We start from the raw sequence: 23,752 nt of genomic DNA, 5'->3' as shown, positions 1-23,752 counted from the left end.
CTATCTTATCTTTAAATTATACATTACCAGACTTCCCTTCCTTTAAATTATACATTACCAAATTTCCCTTACCTTTAATCTCCATGCAAGATCATATCTCTTGCTCTCTTCTTGGACTGACTTAGATCAAACCTTTTCTGTCATAAGCACATTATATTCATGTACTGCATAAAAAAGAATTAAGTGTCCTTTTACACTCAAGACACTACTTCTTACCTCAATAATTTCTATATAAATCCCAAATTTTCTTTCCTTGGAATACTGCTCTCAAACTTTTGGTGGTTGACCAGAAACCTTTCCAAAAATGATAACTCCCCCCTGTCAGACAAACACAGTCCAGTTATGGACTGTCCTTGTCTGACAGGGAATTGAAATTCAGAGGATATATGAGTGAACAAAAGAACTCAGAGGATCACTTGGGTGGTGAACATACAAGTAGAGATAAGTAAGGTTATTATTCCTGTTTTTTAGGCCTTCTCTGGACTGCTATGTGCAGATTTGGTCCCCCATTCCAGACCACTGTAAGTTGTGTAAGAGTGTAATTGACAAGGATTTGAGGACTAGGATGTGAGAGTGGTAAAAGAATGAAATGGGTTGTGGATTTCTTGGGGATGTAGAAGTGTTAGAGAAGATTTGAAGACAAGTAACCAAAATGGTCACCTCTCTGTGGAATTCTTCCTGAGGATTGACTGAAGGGGTGTGGTTTAAAATTTGGTTGTTGCACAGGAATTAGAAAATATGATTGAAACATAACTTATTAACTTAAGTTGTATGCAGATGATGAAGAAAATTTCCACAAGTTTCCACTGAAGAAAATCAGTGCTTACAACAGAGAAAGAAAGAGCAAGAGATCATTACTGCAAAATAATTCTGTTGATGTTTAATGGAGAAAATGCACTTCTAAAAGTAATAACTAACTAAATTTATTTAGGTAATTAGCCCATAAACCAGTATTTTGCCTTGGTCACTAAGGCATCTTCATAGGCACAAAGAAAAACTAAGCATGTGCACACAGGCACACCAACAGGAAGGCAAACACAAACTGATTTCAAAAGACTGGCTCTTACAGTATTAACTGTCATTATCTGTGTATGCTTGGATGGAATCTTGATGAAGTCTCACAATTAGGGTTTCCCAGATTTTTTTGACAGTGTATTTCAGCCACGGCTTCGAGAATTTGTAATGCTGAGGCAGATTCCAAGAACAGTCTCTTTGATTGTATATCTTTCTGTATAAGAAGCCCCCCCCCTCCAAGTAACTTCTAATTTGTATCTATGGCGTGGTCTGCTACCTCAGAACAGCTGTAATGCAGATGATGGATATGTTTTTTCTGATCCACAGAAAATTCATTGGAATACAATTCGTTGTGGAGAATATTCTTCTCAAGATAAATTCATATGGAGAATATTCTTCACAGGGAAAATTCATCACAAGAAAATTAAAATAATGATACACATATATGAAAAGCTAATGCTAAACAAGGCATACTTTAGAAAATATAGTTTCTTTCTCTATTTCTGTATTGTTTATTTAATTAGATTTTACTTAGCTTTTTTAATCATATTTTTATTATGTGTAAAGTGAAGTTAATATTTTGTATTTTATTGATTGGGGAATTCCCTAATTTCTTTTTATTTCTTAAAAGATGAATGTTTTTTTTTTAATAGATACCACTGATTCTGTAGATGGGATTTTACAAAATATTTTACAAAATTGTGATATGGTGGTCAGGGAGTAAGAGCACAGTTAATTAATTAGCTAAATAAATTTAGTTAATTATTATTTTCTAGTCATGTTTTCTTTATTAAACTTCAAATCAATATGCGCATTAACAACATTTTACCATTCATTCCAGGCCACTGTAAGTTGTGTAAGAGTGTAATTGACAAGGATTGAAGACTAGGATGTGAGAGTGATAAAAGAATGAAATGGGTTGTGGGTGAATGCTTTGGCAATGAATGCATTTAGAGAGAGGAAATCAGAGGCATTATGTGAATAATGGTTACTGTTGATATTCTGCAAGATTCTTTGGGCTTTATGGAGAGTCTCATGTAATAATAATAAGAGAAAAATTATACTTCCTTGGAAGTGATGCTTGTGTGACTTTTACATAGTTTAAGATAGAAGTGCATATATACTAGTTTTGAAGACAAGAATTAGTATTTGGGGTGCTTAAGTGTCAAAGCTGTATAACTGAGAGGAGACCTCCACATAGCCTTTAAAGGAATGCGGAGAACCGACCAGGGCTTCTGACCTAATGTCCAATCCTCACCTTCTCGTGGTGCTCCCTGTTGGGTATCTACTTTGATACTGAACGAACGAGGATGGGCTGGCAATTTGGGATTTAGCCGACCAAATTGTATTCTTATTGGTTAAACCAATTTAAAAAATGATGGTACAACATGACAAAATTTCATGCCGGCTGGGGCGTCGCCTGGTTAAACAAGGCCCCTGTTGTTTTCGCCAGGGAACCAGGGCGAACAGCGAAAAGTCAGCTATTGGAACAAATCTGAAAACAAACCCCAACTCAACATCACCAGAGTTAAAGATCGGTACTATCAACGTAAGAAGCCTGAATGGCAAAGAAATGGAGCTAGCTGAGGAATTAAATAAGTACCAGATCGACATAATAGGGATGAATGAAACAAAAAAGACCAAAACTGGTGAGATCTTTCTGAGCAATAAATACAAAATGTTATATTCAGGCAATGACAATCAAGGAAAAGAAGGAGTAGCCATAGTATTCAACACAAAATACGAGGCTAATCTTCTTGAATGGCAGTCAGTCTCAAGTAGAGTAATGTGGGCAAATATGAGAATGGGGAACTGGACAATGAGACTTATTTGTGCCTATGGTCCCACAGAAGGTTCTACTAAGGTAGAAGTGGAGGAATTTTTTGACGCTCTAGAAAAAGCAGCTGACACAATGAAAAAGGAAAAGTTGGTCCTTGTTGGGGATCTAAATAGCAGAGTAGGAAATGATTGTGAGACATACAAAAATATTTTGAGAAAATTTGGAGAAAAGAGCAAAGCTAATAATAATGGCAAATATCTGTTGGATTTCTGCTCAGGACATGGACTGGTTATTACTAACACCATGTTCCAACATAAAAATGTGCACAAATTCACATGGAGAGAAGAGGCTAGGAATAAGAAAAGTCTCATTGACTATGTTATTGTTGATAGTGATGTTTTCTCCCTGGTGCAGGACACCAGAGTGTACAGAGGATTTGAAATTGGAAGTGATCACTATTTAGTCTTGAGCAGGATAAAATTGAATTTCATATTGAAAAGAATAACATGTAAGAAAGTTTTAAAGCGAATAAAAGTTGAGCAGCTCTCAGATGTGAACTGTAGACTAAAGTACACAAAGATTATTGCAGAAAAAATGAAAGAGTTTGAGAACAGGAATCAAACCTTGGAGATTCAGTGGTAAGCCTTGAAGAAAGCCCTGATTGATTCAGCTAGAGAGGCATGTGGTGAAGTTGTCTGCAAGGATAGAAAAATTAGAACTCCATGGTGGACACAGGAACTTAAAGAGGCAGTGAAGGAAAAGAAGAAAGCATATCAAAAGTTACTGGCAAATAAGTCAGCTTTTGCTCTTAGAGAATACAGAGACAAATGCAAGAATGCTAAGCACTGTGTAAAACTAGCTAAACTAAAATCATGGGAGGACTTTGGCAAGAATATAGAAAATAAATATCAAGAAAATGGCAAAATATTCTGGATATTGTTGAAGAAGTTAGGAATGGAGGAAAGAGTGCTGTAAAAGGAGTTAGAGATGATAAAGGTGACATGAAAACAGGAGAAAAAGATATCCTTGAAGTATGGAGTAATTACTTTGAAAAACTGCTAAATGAAACAAGCAGTGATGACAGCACAGTGATAAAAAAACACTGACCAGGCATGCAGTCAGGAATACATATCCATACTTGAAGTAGAAAAAGCCATCAAAGGCTTGAAATGTGGAAAGGCAGCAGGAGTAGATGATATTTGACCAGAAATGCTGAAGTATGGTGGTATAAAAGTCTTACAGTGGCTGCACTGCATAGTTCAGAAAGCCTGGACAGAGGGACGAATTCCCGATGATTGGATTAGAGCTCTCATAGTACCCATATATAAAAAGGGAAATAAAACTGAATGTGAGAATTACAGAGGTATTTCCCTACTGAGTGTTCCTGGCAAGATCTACGCAAGTATACTTAAGAAACAGTTGAGAAGAATTGTGGAAGAAAAGCTTGGTGAAGAACAAGCTGGATTCAGGCCAAACGGAGGCTGTCAGGATCAGATCTACACTTTACGACAAATAGTCGAGAAAGCATGGGAATATAACAAAGAACTGTATTTAAGTTTTGTCGATTTGGAAAAGGCATATGACAAGGTGCCAAGAGAGAAGCTATTCAATACGCTGCAGTTATATGGTGTCAATGGGGCATTATATCAAGCAATACTTAGTCTTTATTTGAGTTGTAAGTCAGCAGTTAGAATTGAAGGAAGTACAGGAAGATGGTTTGATGTTAAATCTGGTGTGAGACAAGGATGTACATTATCCCCTCTGTTATTCATTATCTATATGGATCACATTATGAAGGAAAGTGGTATTAAACCTGATATCAAAATTGGAGATGTTAATGTCAGCTCTTTGCTTTATGCAGATGATGTTATACTTCTAAATAAATCCGCTACAAGTCTGCAAGATTCTCTGACTAAATTGAATAGCTGTTGTAATAGATATGGTATGAAGGTCAGCAATAATAAGACAAAGACAATGAAAATAGGCAGAATCATTGAAAATGTCAACTGTGTTGTGAATGGAGAACCTGTGGAACAAGTAAAACATTTCAGCTACTTAGGCACAATTTTTACCGAAGATGGTAAATTAAATATAGAAATAGATAACAGAATCAGCAAAGCTGGTATGGTGGGAAGTCAATTGAATAAATTCATATGGAATAAGAGAGTAATTAGTCGGAACACTAAATTAGCTGTATACAAGACAGTGTTCAAACCAGTTTTAACTTATGGATCTGAGAGCTGGGTCAGAAGTAAAACACTTGACCAAAGACTAGAGACCGCAGATATGAGAGTCCTGAGAAAGATTAGAGGCGTGAACAGATGGCATCAATGGCAATATCATATTAAAAATGAGGATATTAGGAAAGAACTTGACATTGTCAGCATCCAGGAATGCATTAGCAGTGCTAATCTCAGGTGGTATGGTCACTTAAATAGAATCTGAGGAAAGATTAGCAAAACAAGTGTTCTCTGCCAGGTTGGCAGGAAAACGAACCAGAGGAAGACCAAGATATAGGTGGATTGATACGGTACAAAGTGCCTTAGACTATAGAAATATAAGATATGATAATGTTGGAGTCTTGACAAGTAACAGACTAATTTGGAGGAAAATTGTAGATAGGAAGTTAGTAATGATGTAATTTTTTCATGTAGTACTGTCATATCCTGTACACCCCTTGAGGGTACATGGCAGGAATTTGATGATGATGATGATGAATTAGTATTTTGGCATAAAATAGAAAGTTTATCTAATGTTAGTAGGACAAGTTTATTTATTTCTTTTTATAAACCCCGTGCATTTTAGGTAGGAGAACCTATATCACATCACTGGCATGTGTGGGATACAGGTAAAGGATGGGAAAGAAGAAATTTGTTGACATTTTCTTCCAAGTTATAGCTGTTGGTAAACACTTAATAGGAAGGTTATTCCATTGGACAGAAGTAGATGGAATAAATGATGAAGTGGGGAATAGGTTGAATGTATTTGCATTTTGACAGAAAAGGAATGTTGCGCAACTGGTACTCTTGTTTTGAAAGGCACAACAGGAAGTGCAGGAATGATAATTAACAGTTCGCTGGAGCAATGTTCATGGAAATATGTGTAGAAAAGATATAGCTGAAACAGTTGAGGAAAAGCAAAAGAAATTTCTAGAAAGAAACTACCAAGAACTGCTCTACTTTGGATTTTTTTTTTTTCTCTTGACATAAATTTAAGAAGTTAAGGAGAGTATTGTTGAAAGAAAAATAAATTAACCAAATTAATGTTGATAGTTTTATTTATTTATTTTTTTGAACTGAAATATTTTATTTTTATTTTTTGTCTTAGAATGCTTTAGTTGCTTTAACCACGCTACCGTCCAAGATGTCTATAGATGTCAAGGTTATCGTGGATGCGAAGTGCATATTAAAATTGTAATACCATTGATGTTACATTGAAATATATGATGGATATGAAGCTTATGAGGATTTGATCCATAATAGCCGTTAAGTGGTTAACTGAGTTGTCACCTAAAACTAATTACTGTGTGCATAGTAGAAAAGTGAGTTTGTAAATTGTAACAGAGGAGTTTTGAAAATTTTAACTTGAAGTATTGAATTCTGATAATTTTAAGCCATGAATCTGTGAGGATGAATGTTTATAATTTTCTAAAATAAATTATGTAAATAAAATTGTGTGTGTATCTAAGGAAAAAATAATTTGTAAGGTAAATAATACTGAAAAAAAAAAAAAAATTTGGTGTGTGTGTGTGTATGCATGTTTCAAAGCCAAGACTTAATTTTGGGAAAGTTTCTAAAGCATAGGGAACTTAATACTTCCTTTTGCATCTGTTGCATTAAGCAACAATGCAAAAGGAAGGACTATTATAATGAATTTATTCACTATACACAAGTCCCAACTGAATTTATCTAGACATAATGTTATTTTAATAAAAATTCATTCTAGCAAACTGTACTATAACATACTTTCTGTGGTCCATGTAGTCAACTGTATTTTGATTGATTTTTTTTAACCCAGATAATTATATATTCTGAAATCAGTTTGATTTCATTAAGACAGAAGAAGACTAGCAATCATAAATATATCTTCACTAAATATACTGGTGGACAAACTCATTGATAATAAAACTTAATTTCTCCTATGAAGATTAAATGTAAATGCTTGGACTTTCATAGTGAAATGCATAAATCAGAAATCATTTAAAACTTCCTGTTGAGATTAACTGTATTCCTATTAATGCTGTGTTAGTTTGTGCAGTCAACATTTATTCTGCATTTCATAAACAAAGGCAGTAATTTTTTTGCAGTTTTTTATTATTATTATTTAATATTAGTTAACTTTATTTGAAGTAAGATTTCTCACTTTGTTTTCCCTTTCATCTGTTTAACTTAGGAGCTGTCCCAGCAAAAACAACTGGAAAGGAAGAATCAGCAAAATTTGACTAAAGGGACAGGTGATGGCAAGCATGTAGAAGCCAAGGAAAGTTCAATTATCAGTTCAAACTTGGTGAAACCAGTTGTTAAACCACCTCATCTGCAATCAAAGGTAACTCAGCTGTTTCACTCATTACATTTTGAATTATTTGAATTTTTTTTTTTTTATTAACTAGAAAATAGCCAGTAGAACATTGTTACTTTGTTTCATTTCATTCAATTTTCTCTTTCCTCTTCTTAGTCTTTTAGTGAAGGATGTCCTAATCTGCACTTTTTTTGTAGACTGATAGTTGGGAATCAGTGCATTTGTTTCAGTAAATGATTCAGTTTCTTCATTTTATATATCCATATCCCACATTAACTCTTAATTTTCAGCCTCCATGAAACCAATCTTTATGAAGAGTAACTGCCTTTATTAAATGTATTTATTTTATATCAAACCTAAGTGATAACAGATAATGAAATGATGTAATCATATGACATACGGTTTATTGGACATATATGCTTTTCATGAGAAATATGCATGAGCATGTCAGACATTGAAAGAGAGAGGGAGATCATGCTAATCAAGTCTGCCACATGCTATAACATCAGGTGATCTGGGAGCTAGAAATGTTATATATATTTATTTTAACAGCTATATTCATAAGTTTAAAGAAGCTTCAATGATGATATGTCCAACTCAGTGCAACAATAACCAAGGCCTCATCTTAAACCAAACTTTAATCTGCTTTCATTGAAGACATGAAATTCACAGAACTAAATTATAATATACATTAACTAATTAAACATACTATGGAATTTACTTATCTAATTTTTATTAGCATAGCATTTTTGCATACATATTGCAGAAATCATCTTCATACTTTTTCAAATGCTTCTATGGTAAAAAAAAAAATTGATAAATATTTATAAAAAATATTATTTTCAAGTAACATTTATTGAAATAAACATGTGATATGAACAGTCATTTTTTTTCTTTCTTTTTTTCCTTGCAAAATTTTAAATGTCTATATCGATGACTTCCTACTTACAGTTTGATGAACAAAATGTTAAATTGTATTACTTGCTTTCCTATTTTTGGACTTTTTTTTTTTTTTTTTTTTTTTTAATATAACGTTTTATGTGTAGTTATCATCATCAAATTCCTGACATGTACCCTCAAGGGGTGTACAGGATATGATAGTACTACATGAAAAATTTACATCATTACTAACTTATCTACAATTTTACTCCAAATCAGTCTGTTACTTGTCAAGACTCCAACATTATAAAATCTTATATTTCTATCTTCTAAGGCACTTTGAACTGTATCAATCAACCTATATCTTGGTCTTCCTCTGGGTCTTTTTCCTGCCAATTTGCCAGAGAACAATTCAATCGCTAATCTTTCCTCACCCATTCTATTTAAGTGACCATGACACCTGAGATTAGCTCTGCTAACGCATTCCTGGATGCTGACAATGTCAAGTTCTTTCCTAATATCCTCATTTTTAATATGATATTGCCATTGATGCCATCTGTTCATGCCTCTAATCTTTCTCGGGACTCTCATATCTGCAGTCTCTAGTCTTTGGTCAAGTGTTTTACTTCTCACCCAGTTCTCAGATCCATAAGTTAAAACTGGTTTGAACACTTTCTTGTATACAGCTAATTTAGTCTGACTAATTTCTCTCTTATTCCATATGAATTTATTCAATTGACTTCCTACCATACCAGCTTTGTTGATTCTGTTGTCTATTTCCATATTTAATTTACCATCTTCAGTAAAAATCGTGCCTAAGTAGCTGAAATGTTTTACTTGTTCCACAGGTTCCCTGTTCACAACACAATTGACATTTTCATCAATTCTACCTATTTTCGTTGTCTTTGTCTTTTTAATGCTGACCTTCATATCATATCTATTACAACAGTTATTCGATTTAGTCAGGTAATCTTGCAAACTTGTAGCGGATTTATTTAGAAGTATAACATCGTCCGGATAAAGCAAACAGCTGACATTAACATCGCCAATTCTGATATCATGTTTAATACCACTTTACTTCATAATGTGATCCATATATATAATGTACATCCTTGTCTCACACCAGATTTAACATTAAACCATCTTCCTATACTACCTTCAATTCTCACTGTCGACTTACAACTCAAATAACGACTAAGTATTGCTTGATATAATGCCCCATTGACACCATATAACTGTAGAGTATTGAATAGCTTCTCTCCTGACACCTTGTCATATGCCTTTTCCAAATCAACAAAACTTAAATACAGATCTTTGTTATATTCCCATGCTTTCTCAACTATTTGTCGTAAAGTGAAGATCTGATCCTGACAGCCTCTGTTTGACCTGAATCCAGCTTTTTCTTCACCAAGCTTTTCTTCCACAATTCTTCTCAACCATTTCTCAAGTATACTTGCATAGATCTTGCCAGGAACACTCAGTAGGGAAATACCTCTGTAATTCTCACATTCAGTTTTATTTCCCTTTTTATATATGGGTACTATGAGAGCTCTAATCCAATCACCGGGAATTCGTCCCTCTGTCCAGGTTTCTGAACTATGCAGCGCAGCCACTGTAAGACACTTATGCCACCATAATTCAGCATTTCTGGTCGAATATCATCTACTCCTGCTGCCTTTCCACATTTCAAGGCTTTGATGGCTTTTTCTACTTCAAGTATGGATATGTATTCCTGACTGCATGCATGGTCTGTGTTTTTTACCACTGTGCTATCATCACTGCTTGTTTCTTTTAGCAGTTTTTCAAAGTAATTACTTATTACTTACAAAGTAATTAATAATTAATCAATCAATTAATTAATTATTAATTGATTTATTAATTTATTGATATAAATTTATTAATTAATAAGTAATTAAAAAGTAAGTAAGTAATTACAAAGTAATTACTTTTTCAAAATAATCGCACTTCAAGGATATCTTTTTCTCCTGTTTTCATGTCACCATTATCATCTCTAATTCCTTTTGCAGCCTTCTTTCCTCCATTTCTGAGCTTCTTCAACAACCTCCAGAATATCTTGCCACCTTCTTGATATTTTTTTTCTATGTTCTTACCAAAGTTTCCCATGACTTTTTTTAGCTAGTTTTACACAGTGTTTAGCTTTCTTACATTTGCCTCTGTATTCTCTAAGAGCACAAGCTGACTTATTTGCCAGAAACTTTTGATATGCTTTCTTCTTTTCCTTCACCACCTCTTTAACTTCCTGTGTCCACCATAGAGTTCTGATTTTTCTATCCTTACAGACAACCTCACCACATGCCTCTGGCTGAATCAATCAGTGTTTTCTTCAGGGGTTGCCACTGAATATCCAAGGTTTGTTTGCTTTTCTCAAACTCTTTCATTTTTTCTTCAATCATGTTTGTGTATTTTAGTCTACAGTTCACATCTGAGAGCTGCTCGCCTTTTATTCGTTTTAAAACTATCTTACATGTTCTTCTATTGAATATGAAATTCAATTTTATCCTGCTCAAGACTAAATGTGATCACTTCCAATTTCAAATCCTCTGTACACACTGGTGTCCTGCACCAGGGAGAAAACATCACTATCAACAATAACATAGTCAATGAGACTTTTCTTATTCCTTGCCTCTTCTCTCCTTGTGAATTCGTGCATAGTTTTATGTTATAACATTGTATTAGTAATAACTAGTTCATATCCTGAGCAGAAATCCAACAGGTATTTGCCATTATTAATAGCATTGCTCTTTTATAGTCCTAGTGGTTAGCCTAGTGGCTTTGCACTTCTCAACTATATGCCTGGGGAAGGAGTGTACCAGGTTCGATTCCTGTCAAAGACGTGAAGAACTTGAGGATCTTCCTGAGGCATAGCCAAGTTAGCCAGTTTTGGGCGCGGTGAGTAGTTTTTTTTCTGCCAGTTTATCGGGCGGTTTTCATCCTGCAAGCCGGCCCGTGAACATACGCTTCTACAGCCAAAAATATATCCCCCCCCAGCGGCAGACTAGGTGATAGGTCGGTTGGGAGTGGTACTAACAAGAAGTAGTCACATCTAAGTGACACGCGGACCCTGTATAGGAAGCTGGAATAACACGTAGTGAAAGAAGATTAACTTTGCTCTTTTCTCCAAATTTTCTCAATATATTTTTCTATGTCTGAATATCATTTCCTTCTCTGCTATTTAGATCCCCAACAAGGACCAACTTTTCCTTTTTCATTGTCAGTTGCTTTCTCTAAAGCCTCAAAAAAATTCCTCCACTTCTACCTTAGTAGAACCTTCTGTAGGACCACAGGCACAAATAAGTCTCATTGTCCAGTTCCCCATTCTCATATTTGCCCACATCCCTCTACTTGAGGCTGCCTGCTATTCAAGAAGATTAGCTTCATATTTATTGTTGAATACTATATCTACCTCTTGTTTTCCTTGATTGTGATTGCCTGAATATAACATTTTGTATTTATTGCTCAGAAAGATCTCACCAGTTTTTGATTTTTTTTTTTCAGTCACCCCTACTATGTCTATCTGGTACTTATCCAATTCCTCAGGTAGCTCCATTTCTTTACCATTCAGGCTTAATATGTTGATGGTACCGATCTTGAACTCTGGTGATGTTGAGTTGGGGTGAGTTTTAGGATTTGTTCCAGTAGCTGACTTTTCGCTGTTTGCCCTGGTTCGCCTGACGAAAAAAAGGGGCTTAGTTTAGCCGGACAACACTCCAGTCGGAATGAAATTCTCATGCTGTACCATTATTTTTTATTTTGGTTTAATCCAATAAGAATGCAATTTGGTCGGCTAAATTCCAAATTGCCAGCCCATCCTCGTTCGTTCAGTATCCAGGTAGTTACCCAACAGGGTGCACCACGAGATGGTGAGGATTGGACATTAGGTCAGAAGCCCTTGTTGGTTCTCCGCATTCCTTTAGGCTATGTGGAGGTCTCCTCAGTTATATAGCTTTGACCCTTAAGCACCTCCCCAAGCAGCCATTTTTAATTTTTAATCACTGTAAATATGTGTGTGTGATGAATATGCCCAAAGCATATTGTATGCTTATTAATTCAAGTTTTGTTTATTTTGAGGTATTCCAATGACACTGTTCCTATTAGATTACACTATTCCTATTAGACAAATAGAACAGAAACGACACATTAAATATAATAATTATGGTGAAGCTGGCCTTTCTGATCATGCCCTTGAATACCTTACACAGAATTGACTGGAAAACCACCAGCTGTCTACATCACACTAGAACATGGTATGAACGGAAATTCAAGGAAGCCTGTGAGATTATCAGCAACCACCCCAATCTGAACAACAATGATGGTTTAAAAATTCGAAACATTTGGAAGGTATATATTCGACCTTCCTCACCAAGAACAACTATAAACAGGACTGTAGAAAATCCAGTATTGTAAATCAAAAATAAGAATCGTAATATAATAAAAATAGGACACCAATTGTTTCTGAAAGAAAACCATCTAAAAGAATGTTTATCCCTGTCATTGTAAAAATAGAATTTAACTTGATGTAAAAATTTATTTTTTATTTTATTTTATTTTTATATTTTATATATATATATATATATATATATATATTTTTTTTTTTTTTCCACCAGAGGTCACGTCAGTAGAATAACATGTGATCAAATCATTGTTTCTCTAGCTTACAGATAATGATGTAACTCAGCTTGTTCTGTATACTTATGTACGCTCCAGATGATGATCTTGATGTGAAGATCGAAATGTCGGGATAATAAAAAAAAGTTTTTTAACACGGTTGTAAATTCCATAAAAATTTTTAAAATGAATGCAATAGTCTACTTTTTTTTTTTAAGAAAAGAAATATTTGTCTGCTGAAACAGGTGCTTCAAAAGGTAGGCTATTTCTTTTCAATTTGATTGTTGCAGTCACCACTTTCTTTCCCTTCTTGGCACAGCATCAATTGTTATAGAAGACAGCAAACAGCTCATATTATTATAATTTTTACAAATAGATTTGCTGTTATATTTACCTATATAAAAATCATTTATATTTATCCCAATAAAAAGGTAGTTTTGAGTGTTTATTTTTTTCTTAAAAAATAGTCCTAAATGTTACTGCAATTGCTAATAGTTGCCATTTCTGAAATCAGCTATATGTTAGATATACTAGCTTATAATACTTTCTGCTCTAACATCTGCAAGGTTGAAAGCTAAGCGAAATTACTTGCTACTATTGAGAAACAATAAAAGAAAACAGTTTCCTGAATGCATGCTGCCGAGCCCAAGAATTAACCTATACATCCCTTTTTCTCCAAATTTTCCCAGTATGTTTTGATATGCCTGGTGGGATTCTTTTCCCACTCTGCTGTTTAGATCTCTAACAAGGACCACGTTTTCTATTTTCTTTTTGTCAGTTGCCTGTTGTAATGATTTGAAAAATTCCTCCACTTTTTCCTTAGGAGAACCTTCTGTGGGGCCATAGGCACAAATATGTTTCATTGCCCATTTTCCCATTTTGAAGTTTGCTCACATAACTCTCCTTGAAAGTGCTTTCCAATCAAGAAGTTTATCTTCCTGTTTGGCATTGAATGCTGCTGTTGCTACTTCCTTTCTTTGATCAGTATTGCCTGAATATAATTTCATATATTTATTTTTTAGTGAGCTCTCACCTGTTTTTGTCTTTTTTGTCTCAGTAATGCCAGTTATGTCTAAGGGACCCTTTTTACAAGTTCTTTTGCAAGTTAGATTTCTTCTTCTCTCCCAAAGTCCTAAATGGATCATTGGGTCACTCATGGTTGGTAGATGATGTTCTTTGTTAGCCTCCTTCAGTCATCTCGGTCTCTTGTTCTTGATATCAATTGAGAAAAGGAGGAACTTGTCCATTTTTTGATGTTATCAATCCATTTTAATTGGGGGTCGGCCCCTAACTCTTGATCCCGGAACAATTCCTTCTAGTGCTTGCTTTGGGATGCCATTGGCCCTTTCCACATGTCTGAATCATTTCATCTGTCTTCTTCTGATAACGGTCAGGATGTTTTCTCTTTTTTTTCCATCTGTTGAATCAGTCAGTTTCCAGATATTTTCATTGGTTTCATGAGCGGTATAGGAAATTCTCAAAAGTCTTCTATGAGTTTCCATTTCAAAAGACAGAAGTCTCCTCTCATCTTTTCTCAGAAAATTCCAGGCCTTACAACACAGAAGGTACAGAAGGATAGAATTCACTATGGTGTCGATTAGTCTTAGTATGGTTGTGATTGCTATTTTGTTATCTGTCCACAATGGTTTTAGCTTCAGTAGGGCCACAGTTGCCTTGGCAATTTGATATTTAATGTCGATTTTTTGAGCGACCATCTTGACTCTGCATGCTTCCTAGCCAAGGGAACTTGTTTACATTTTCAATTTGTTCATTGTCAATTTGTATCTTTAAGGGTTCAATGTCGAATTTTGAGGTTATCATTGTTTTTGTTTTTTGCAGGTTTATGTATAATCCATATTTTTTTAATGTTCCGAAAATGTGGCTGGTTATCTCTTTTAATTCTTCTTCATTTTCTGTCAGGAGATTGATATCATCTGCAAAACGTAAATTATTTATTCTTAGTCCACCAACTGTGATTCCATTGCCACATTCAAAAAGAGCTTCATCTATGACATATTCCAGAAAATAATTAAAAGAAAGAGGAGACAAGATGCATCCCTGTCTTACCCCCCCCCCCCCCCCCCCCATTCTGTCTGAAATGGTTCACTGCTGTAATTTTTAATTTCAATTCTCATATGAGATGAGGAATAAAGAGATTTAATAATCCTAATAATTTCATTGTCTATGCCAAAATGTTCCAAAATTTTTCATAATTCCTCATGCCATATTGAGTGAAAAGCTTTTTGAAGTGAAGGGTCTAAAAAGTTATGGTAGATTATTTTGTTATGTTTTATGTATTTTTTGCCTACTATGTGTATTGTGAAAATATGGTCAATTGTGCTTCTGGAAGCCTGCTTGTTCATCTGATAGTCTACTTTCTATTTTTGTTTTGATTCTTGACAATAATATTTTTAACCGGATTTTACTTGGATGGCTAATAAGGCTTATTGTTCTATAGTAGCTGCATCCCTTTTTAGGAATAGGTACAAGTACAGAAGTTCGCCAATCAGAAGGCCAAGTCTCTGTGTTCCATACATCCTGAAATAAATTTAGCAAGGTGTCTATGATAATATCACCTCCTTCGCATATCAGTTCCATTGTAACACTGTTGATTCCCCAGTGATTTTTCTATTTTTGAGGAGTTAACTGCTGCAATGACTTCTTCTTTTAATATTGGATAATCTCCTGACAAAATCCCATCTAAAATATTGTCAGTCAGTTGCGGGTTCTTTTGAAAAAAGCTTGGTTGTGTAACATTTCCATCTAAGGAAATGTTACGCAACCAACTTTCTATTTTCTAGTTATCTGTAATAAGGGTTCCATCTTCATCTGCTGTACTCCAATTAATTGCAGTAAAAGTTCGATTTACTTTTCATATTCTCCTTATGTTGATGATTTCTATTTATGATTAATTCTAGATACAATTTAGATTTCCTTATTGAAATGTTGGTTTACTACTTCTTCTTTCATTTTCTCCCTAAGGCGAATATTTTTGCAATATTTTTAATCTCCTTCTGTGGCAATAGTTATACTGCTTCCATCTTTACAGAAATAGTTTAATCATGATGCCTATTATAACTATGAACTTAAAATGGCCATAGTGATCAGTACTATCTAAAGAGCAATGCTGATTTCTGAAGTTTCAGCATTCTTCTGTAGAAGAGCACGAATGTGTTATTGGTTATATTAACCATCATTAACCATGTCTTATTAACCATCTAAATGCATATAGCAATTTTTTTTTTTTGAAAAATTAAAAGTATTTCTCTTTTTCAAAATATTTTCATAGACTTACCTATATGGAACATGATTAAAAGTTTTCAAAATGGAAAGATAGACACCAAATCTCTCTCTCTCTCTCTCTCCCTCTCCTTGTTTAATTTTTCTTTATTCAGTTTCTTTCTGGAAGTTTTAAAAATAAAGCTGTTATAGTTTGTAGCACTTTGCATATTTAAAAATTATATTCATGTGAAACCAATATGAAGCTGTAATCTCTATAAAGAATTTTATAAATAGTATGGTTGATAATTTTAATTTTGAATTTTTACTTATATGTTTCTATTAGAAACCTCTGAAGAGGCTTGAAATTGAAGAAGTTGATACAGACAGTGATGAATGGACAATGGACAATTTTCCAGAATTAGCAGCAAATAGGTTAATAAAATTATCAACTCCATCTAACATAAAAAGTGGTACTGTTGATATTCCAAAAAGTTCTTTATCAGTAAATACCAGTGCTTGTGAAGTGAAGAAAGGTTCAAAAGCAAATGGTGTTATTCCATATCAGCCTCCATCTTCTATCCCAGATGTACCAAATACAGCATATCAGTTTATTGGGGATTGGAAAAAACTAAAATGGTGGCCTGAAATGCAAGCAGAGTATCTTAAGGTAAATATTTAGTTTAGTTGTGAACTGCTCAGCATAATTCTTTACTTAAATTCTTAGAAGTTTAAATTAGTATTAAAGAAGTTTATATTAGTATTTACATACATATGCTTTGGATTAAAGAATAATACTAGATAATTTAAGGATTTGACAGCCCTGTTTCACCAGACCAAACCTACCAAATCCACCATTGCAGCTTTTATAGATTTTAGCAATGCCTTTGGCAAGATGTGGAGGCAGAAACTCTTTTCCAAACTTTGTCATATTGGAGTAGAAGGGAAAATTCTTAACTGGATCTATGACTTCCTAAGAAATAGAACAATTCGAGTTAGAATAAATAATACCTTTTCCAAGAAAGTGAAAATAAGACAGGGACCCCCCTCAAGGTAGAATTTTGAGCCCATTCTTATTTTCCATCTACTTAATTGACTTAGATAAAAATATAAATAAAGAAACAAAGATAGCTATGTTTTCTGATGATTTGGTCCTATTCTCAGCTCACAACAACCTAGAAACAGCAGAAGGTCACTTAAACAAAGCCATCGAAAGTTTAGCTACATACTGTGAAAACCAAAAATTCAAAATTAACCCTACTAAATCAGAAATCCGTGTTTTTACTATTAATAACCACCTCCGAAAGTGGAGACCAAAGATTAAGCTAAACAGTCAACTAATTACATTTAATGAAAACCCCAAATACCTTGGAGTTACTCTGGATCTCACTAAGCTTCAATAAACATATCAACAATGTTGCAGTCAGAGCAAAAAGAAGACTAAATATCATGAAAAGTATCTCAGGTAAAGAGTGGGGAGCCGATGCTAAAACCTTAAAAGTCACATATACCTCTATTATCCATCCCATAATGGACTATGCTTCGCCAATCTGGATGCAAACATCACACCAGTTTAGACAAGCTTATAAAAATTCAGAAAAATGCAGCTAAAATCATATGTGGACTAAGGAATACAACTCCTGGAAAAATAGCAGAATTCGAATCCAACCTTGTTCCTTTAAAAATTTGGTGGCAAGAAAATCTTACCAAATTTGTAGAAAAAAGAGCCAACCTTGCACATCATAGAGCAGGTGAACTTTTTAAAAACTGGAAATCAACAAACAGAATAAAGAAAAAATCAACAATGCATGAAATCATAGAAAATAAAATTCCCTTGGATTGTCCAAATAAAATAGCCGACTATCCAGTATTTCCTCCAAATCAAGACAGGAAAAATATAGTTATCAACTCTGAAATAGGGAAAGATGAGAAAAGAAGCCTAGAAAACCCTGAAATCTTGAGATCATTAGCCCTTTCAAAAATAATGGAATATCGATCTCACTCAATAAAGATCTACACAGATGGCTCCAAAAATCCAAATGGCAATTCTGGGATTGGCGTATTCATCTATGGCTCTCATAATATAGAACTAAAAACAACTAACAGTATTGGATGCAACACATACCATGCAGAATTAATAGCCATTAACACAGCACTGCAATATTTGGACAAACAAAACCTGAAAGAGTTTACATTTTCACAGATTCCTTAGCAGCCCTTCAAGCTATTAAGAACTGCTACGCTAGCCATCAAGAAATACTTAGAGACAGCAAAAAACATAAACAAACTACATAAGGAATCCGAAATAATCTTCCAATGGATCCCATCCCATGTGGGATTAAAGGGAAACGAAACTGCAGATGAAGTAGCAAAAACGGCCGCAACATCAAGTGATACCACAGATTTCGATCTTTTTAAAACCACCCAAAAAGAAAACATAAAAAGAACAATTCTTCAGGACATGCTTCACCACTGGTACTCAGCAGAAAATCCAGGAGCTACCATCAACTCCAAGTTTAATCGCAGTGCCACTACCATGATCTCTCGTCTAAGACTGGCTACACAAGACCAGTCAAGTTTAGCAATGGCATAAAAGTCTTTCACACCAGCAAAATCTGTAACATCGAGGAAGCATCACCAATGCATTTGCTAAACTGTATGAATATTTCCAAATGTGAACTCTATAACAACCCAGAAAAGTTGCTGTATAAAATACATGAACTCGACCTTTATGATCTGGTGTAATAATACCATCATCAAATTCCTGACAGGTACCCTCAAGGGGTGTACAGGATATGATAGTACTACATGAAAAATTTACATTATTACAAACTTCCTGTCAACAATTTTCCTCCAAATCAGTCTGTTACTTGTCAAGACTCCAACATTATCAAATCTTATATTTCTATCGTCTAAGGCACTTTGTACCATATCAATCCACCTATATCTTGGTCTTCCTCTGGGTCGTTTCCCTGCCAACCTGGCAGAGCACTTGTTTTGCTAATCTTTCCTCGCCCATTCCGTTTAAGTGACCATATCACCTGAGATTAGCTCTGCTAATGCACTCCTGGATGCTGACAATGTCAAGTTCTTTCCTAATATCCTTGTTTTTTTTTTTTATAAGATATTTCTTTTAATACCATCTGTTCATGCCTCTAATCTTTCTCAGGACTCTCATATCTGCGGTCACTAGTCTTTGGTCAAGTGTTTTACTTCTGACCCAGTTCTCAGATCCATAAGTTAAAACTGGTTTGAACACTATCTTGTATACAGCTAATTAATGTTCAGACTAATTTCTCTCTTATTCCATATAAATTTATTCAGTTGACTTCCTACCATACCAGCTTTGATGATTCTGTTATCTATTTCCATATTTAATTTACCATCTTCAGTAAAAATCGTGCCTAAGTAGCTGAAATGTTTTACTTGTTCCACAGGTTCTCCGTTCACAACGAAGTTGACATTTTCAATGATTCTGCCTGCCTATTTTCATTGTTTTTGTCTTTTTATATCTGCCCTTCATACCATATCCATTACAACAGTTATTTAATTTAGTCAAAGAATCTTGCAAACTTGTAGCAGATTTATTTAGAAGTATAATATCGTCCACATAAAGCAAAGAGCTGACATTAACATCTCCAATTCTGATATCATTTTTAATACCACATTCCTTCATAATGTGATCCATATAGATAATGAATAACAGAAGGGATAATGTACATCCTTGTCTCACACCAGATTTAACAATAAATCATCTTCCTGTACTTCAATTCTAACTGCTGACTTACAACTCAAATAAAGACTAAGTATTGCTTGATATAATGCCCCGTTGACACCACATAACTGTAGGGTATTCAATAGCGTCTCTCTCTTGGCACCTTATCATATGCCTTTTCCAGATCGACAAAACTTAAATACAGATTTTTGTTATATTCCAATGCTTTCTCAACTATTTGTCGTAAAGTGGAGATCTAATCCTGACAGCCTCTATTTGGCCTGAATCCAGCTTGTTCTTCACCAAACTTTTCTTCCACAATTCTTCTCAACTGTTTCTCAAGTATACTTGCATAGATCTTGCCAGGAACACTCAGTAGGGAAATACCTCTGTAATTCTCACATTCAGTTTTATTTCCCTTTTTATATATGGGTACTATGAGAGCTCTAATCCAATCATCGGGAATTTGCCCCTCTGTCCAGGCCTTTTGAACTATGCAGTGCTGCCACTGTAAAACTTTTATACCACTATACTTCAGCATTTCTGGTCAAATATCATCTACTCCTGCTGCCTTTCCACATTTCAAGCCTTTGATGGCTTTTTCTAATTCAAGTATCTATATGTATTCCTGACTGTGTGCCTGTTGAGTGTTTTTTAGCACTGTGCTATCACTGCTTGTTTCATTTAGCAATTTTTCGAAGTTGTTACTCCATACTTCAAGGATATCTTTTTCTTCCATTTTCATGTCACCTTTATCATCTCTAACTCCTTTTACAGCACTCTTTTCTCCATTCCTAACTTCTTCAACAATATCCAGAATATTTTGCCACCTTCTTGATATTTATTTTCTATATTCTTGCCAAAGTCCTCCCATGACTTTTGTTTAGCTAGTTTTACACAGTGTTTAGCATTCTTGCATTTGTCTCTGTATTCTCTAAGAGCACAAGCTGACTTATTTGCCAGGAACTTTTGATATGCTTTCTTCTTTTCCTTCACTGCCGCTTTAACTTCCTGTGTCCACCATGGAGTTCTAATTTTTCTATCCTTACAGACAACTTCACCACATGCCTCTCCAGCTGAATCAATCACGGCTTTCTTCAAGGCATGCCACTGAATCTCCAAGGTTTGATTCCTGTTCTCAAACTCTTTCATTTTTTCTTCAATAATCTTTGTGTATTTTAGTCTGCCGTTCGCACCTGAGAGTTGCTCAACTTTTATTCGCTTTAAAACTTTCTTACATGTTATTCTTTTCAATATGAAATTCAGTTTTATCCTGCTGAAGACTAAATGATGATCACTTCCAATTTCAAATCCTCTGTACACTCTGGTGTCTTGCACCAGGGAGAAAACATCACTATCAACAATAACATAGTCAATGAGACTTTTCTTATTCCATGCCTCTTCTCTCTATGTGAATTTGTGCACATTTTTATGTTGGAACATGGTGTTAGTAATAACCAGTCCATGTCCTGAGCAGAAATCCAACAGATATTTGCCATTATTATTAGCTTTGCTCTTTTCTCCAAATTTTCCCAAAATATTTTTGTATGTCTCACAATCATTTCCTACTCTACTATTTAGATCCCCAACAAGGACCAACTTTTCCTTTTCCATTGTCTCAGTTGCTTTTTCTGAAGCCTCAAAAAATTCCTCCACTTCTACCTTAGTAGAACTTTCTGTGGGACCATAGGCACAATTTAGTCTCATTGTCCAATTCTCCATTCTGATATTTGCCCACATCACTCTACTTGAGATTGCCTACCATTCAAGAAGATTAGCCTCGTATTTTGTGTTGAATACTATGGCTGCTACTCCTTGTCCTTGATTGGTATTGCCTGAATATAACATTTTGTATTTATTGCTCAGGAAGATCTCACCAGTTTTTGTCTTTTTTTGTTTCAGTCATTGCTATTATGTTGATCTTGTAGTTATCTAATTCCTCAGCTAGCTCCATTTCTTTGCCATTCAGGCTTCTTATGTTGATAGTAAGGATCTTTAACTCCGGTGATGTTGAGTTGGGGTGTGCTTTCAGATTTGTTCCAGTAGCTGACTTTTTGCTGTTCGCCCTGGTTCCCTTGCAAAAACAAGGGGTCCTTGTGTAACCAGGCAACGCCCCAGCCGGCATGAAATTTTGTCATGTTGTACCATCATTTTCTATATTGGTTTAAGCCAATAAGAATACAATTTGGTCAGCTAGATCCCAAATTGGAAGCCCATCCTCGTTCATTTGGTATCCAGGTAGATACCCAACAGGGTGCACCACTTGAAGGTGAGGATTGGGCATTAGGTCAGAAGCCTTGGTTGGTTCTCCGCATTCCTTTAAAGGCTATGTGGATGTCTCCTCTCAGTTATACAGCTTTGACCCTTAAGCACCCCATGGGATAATAAAAAAATAAAAAATAAAAAAAAATCATCAAAAGCTTGTAGAAACAAATGATAATCATAATGTGAAGCTACATACAAAATTGCAGCCTCAATTTTAAGAAAGCTCTCAATTGCCACTTTGGTGGTTTTACAACTGGTATTCTCTGCAAAAGAACAAATATTTATTGCTGTTGATTTATCTCAGGACAGAATTATTTACACTGACAAGATACTTTCCAATGATATTTTAATATGTAGGGAGTTCCTTAACAAGCTATCAGTATATCATTTTATTGTGCTTCGGAACATCAACAAGTACTTATAATTACAGAGTAGAAGACTACTAGTTTTATCTCTTGAAGTGCAGTGAGAGATGGCAAAATATTGTTCTGTTTTCATTAAAAATTTGATGATGCTATTCATTTTGGTCACATTGTTATCTCTTGAATATTATATGGTCACTCCTGTAACTCATTGGATTTTCAGGGTTGTCAGCTTCCTTTCGACATAGAATTAGCAGGATAGTCACAAATATCTGTGCTTGTGATGAAATTCAAATCTGCAGCCTATTGGCTGGAGAATGGATAAGCTAACCACTTGGCAAGCTATGCTGGCATCCTATCCATTAAAGTAATTAAGTATATCCCATTTTGAAAAACTTCACACTTAGAAGTTAATGATGTCATAAAAACATATTGTGTTTGAAGAAGAAAATGTTTTTGTAGGATAACTACAGAGAAATGTTTTGTAATTGTTAGTTTATTTTCTGCAGAACAAGAACTTGTTGGATTTCTGCTCAGGACATGGACTGGTTATTACTAACACCATGTTTCAACATAAAAATGTGCACAAATTCACATGGAGAGAAGAGGCAAGGAATAAGAAAAGTCTCATTGACTATATTATTGTTGATAGTGATGTTTTCTGTCTGGTGCAGGACACTAGAGTGTACAGAGGATTTGAAATTGGAAGTGATCATCATTTAGTCTTAAGCAGGATAAAATTGAATTTCATATTGAAAAGAATAACATGTAAGAAAGTTTTAAAATGAATAAAAGTTGAGCAGCTCTCAGATGTGAACTGTAGACTAAAATATACAAACATTATTCAAGAAAAAATGAATGAGTTTGAGAACAGAAATCAAACCTTGCAGATTCAGCGGCAAGCTCTGAAGGAAACATTGATTGATTCTGCCAGAGAGGCACATGGTGAGGTTCTCTGCAAGGACAGAAAAATCATAACTTCCTGGTGGACACAGGAAGTTAAAGAGGCAGTGAAGGAAAAGAAGAAAGCGTATCAAAAGTTCCTGGCAAATAAATCAGCTTGTGCTCTTAGAGAATACAGAGACAAATGTAAGAAAGCTAAGCACTGTTTAAAACTAGCTAAACAAAAGTCATGGGAAGACTTTGGTAAGAACATAGAAAATAAATATCAAGAAGGTGGCAAGATATTCTGGAGGTTGTTGAAGAAACTCAGAAATGGAGGAATGAGTGCTGTAAAAGGAATTAGAGATGTAAAGGTGATATGAAAACTGAAGAAAAAGATATCCTTGAAGTATGGAGTAATTACTTCGAAAAATTGCTAAATGAAACTAGCAGTGATGAGAGCACAGCGATAAAAAAAAAAAAAAAAAAACA

General features: G+C 34.7%; 1 protein-coding gene across 1 annotated transcript in view; it reads left to right on the top strand.

Moving 5' to 3' along the window:
* spag (RNA polymerase II-associated protein spaghetti) overlaps positions 1-23,752 on the top strand; it is a 118,608-nt gene that overhangs the window by 54,979 nt on the left and 39,877 nt on the right. Inside the window, exons 6-7 of the mRNA XM_090403619.1 lie at positions 7,187-7,339; positions 16,383-16,706. Of these exons, the coding sequence (XP_090259745.1) occupies positions 7,187-7,339; positions 16,383-16,706 (477 nt within the window). The remainder of the gene's footprint in view (positions 1-7,186; positions 7,340-16,382; positions 16,707-23,752) is intronic.

Source organism: Typopeltis vanoorti, chromosome 2, assembly GCF_054136105.1.
Source record: "Typopeltis vanoorti isolate ZY-2024b chromosome 2, IOZ_Tvanoo_1.0, whole genome shotgun sequence".
Taxonomy (NCBI): domain Eukaryota; kingdom Metazoa; phylum Arthropoda; class Arachnida; order Uropygi; family Thelyphonidae; genus Typopeltis; species Typopeltis vanoorti.
This window is presented reverse-complemented; position numbering and strand designations above follow the sequence as displayed.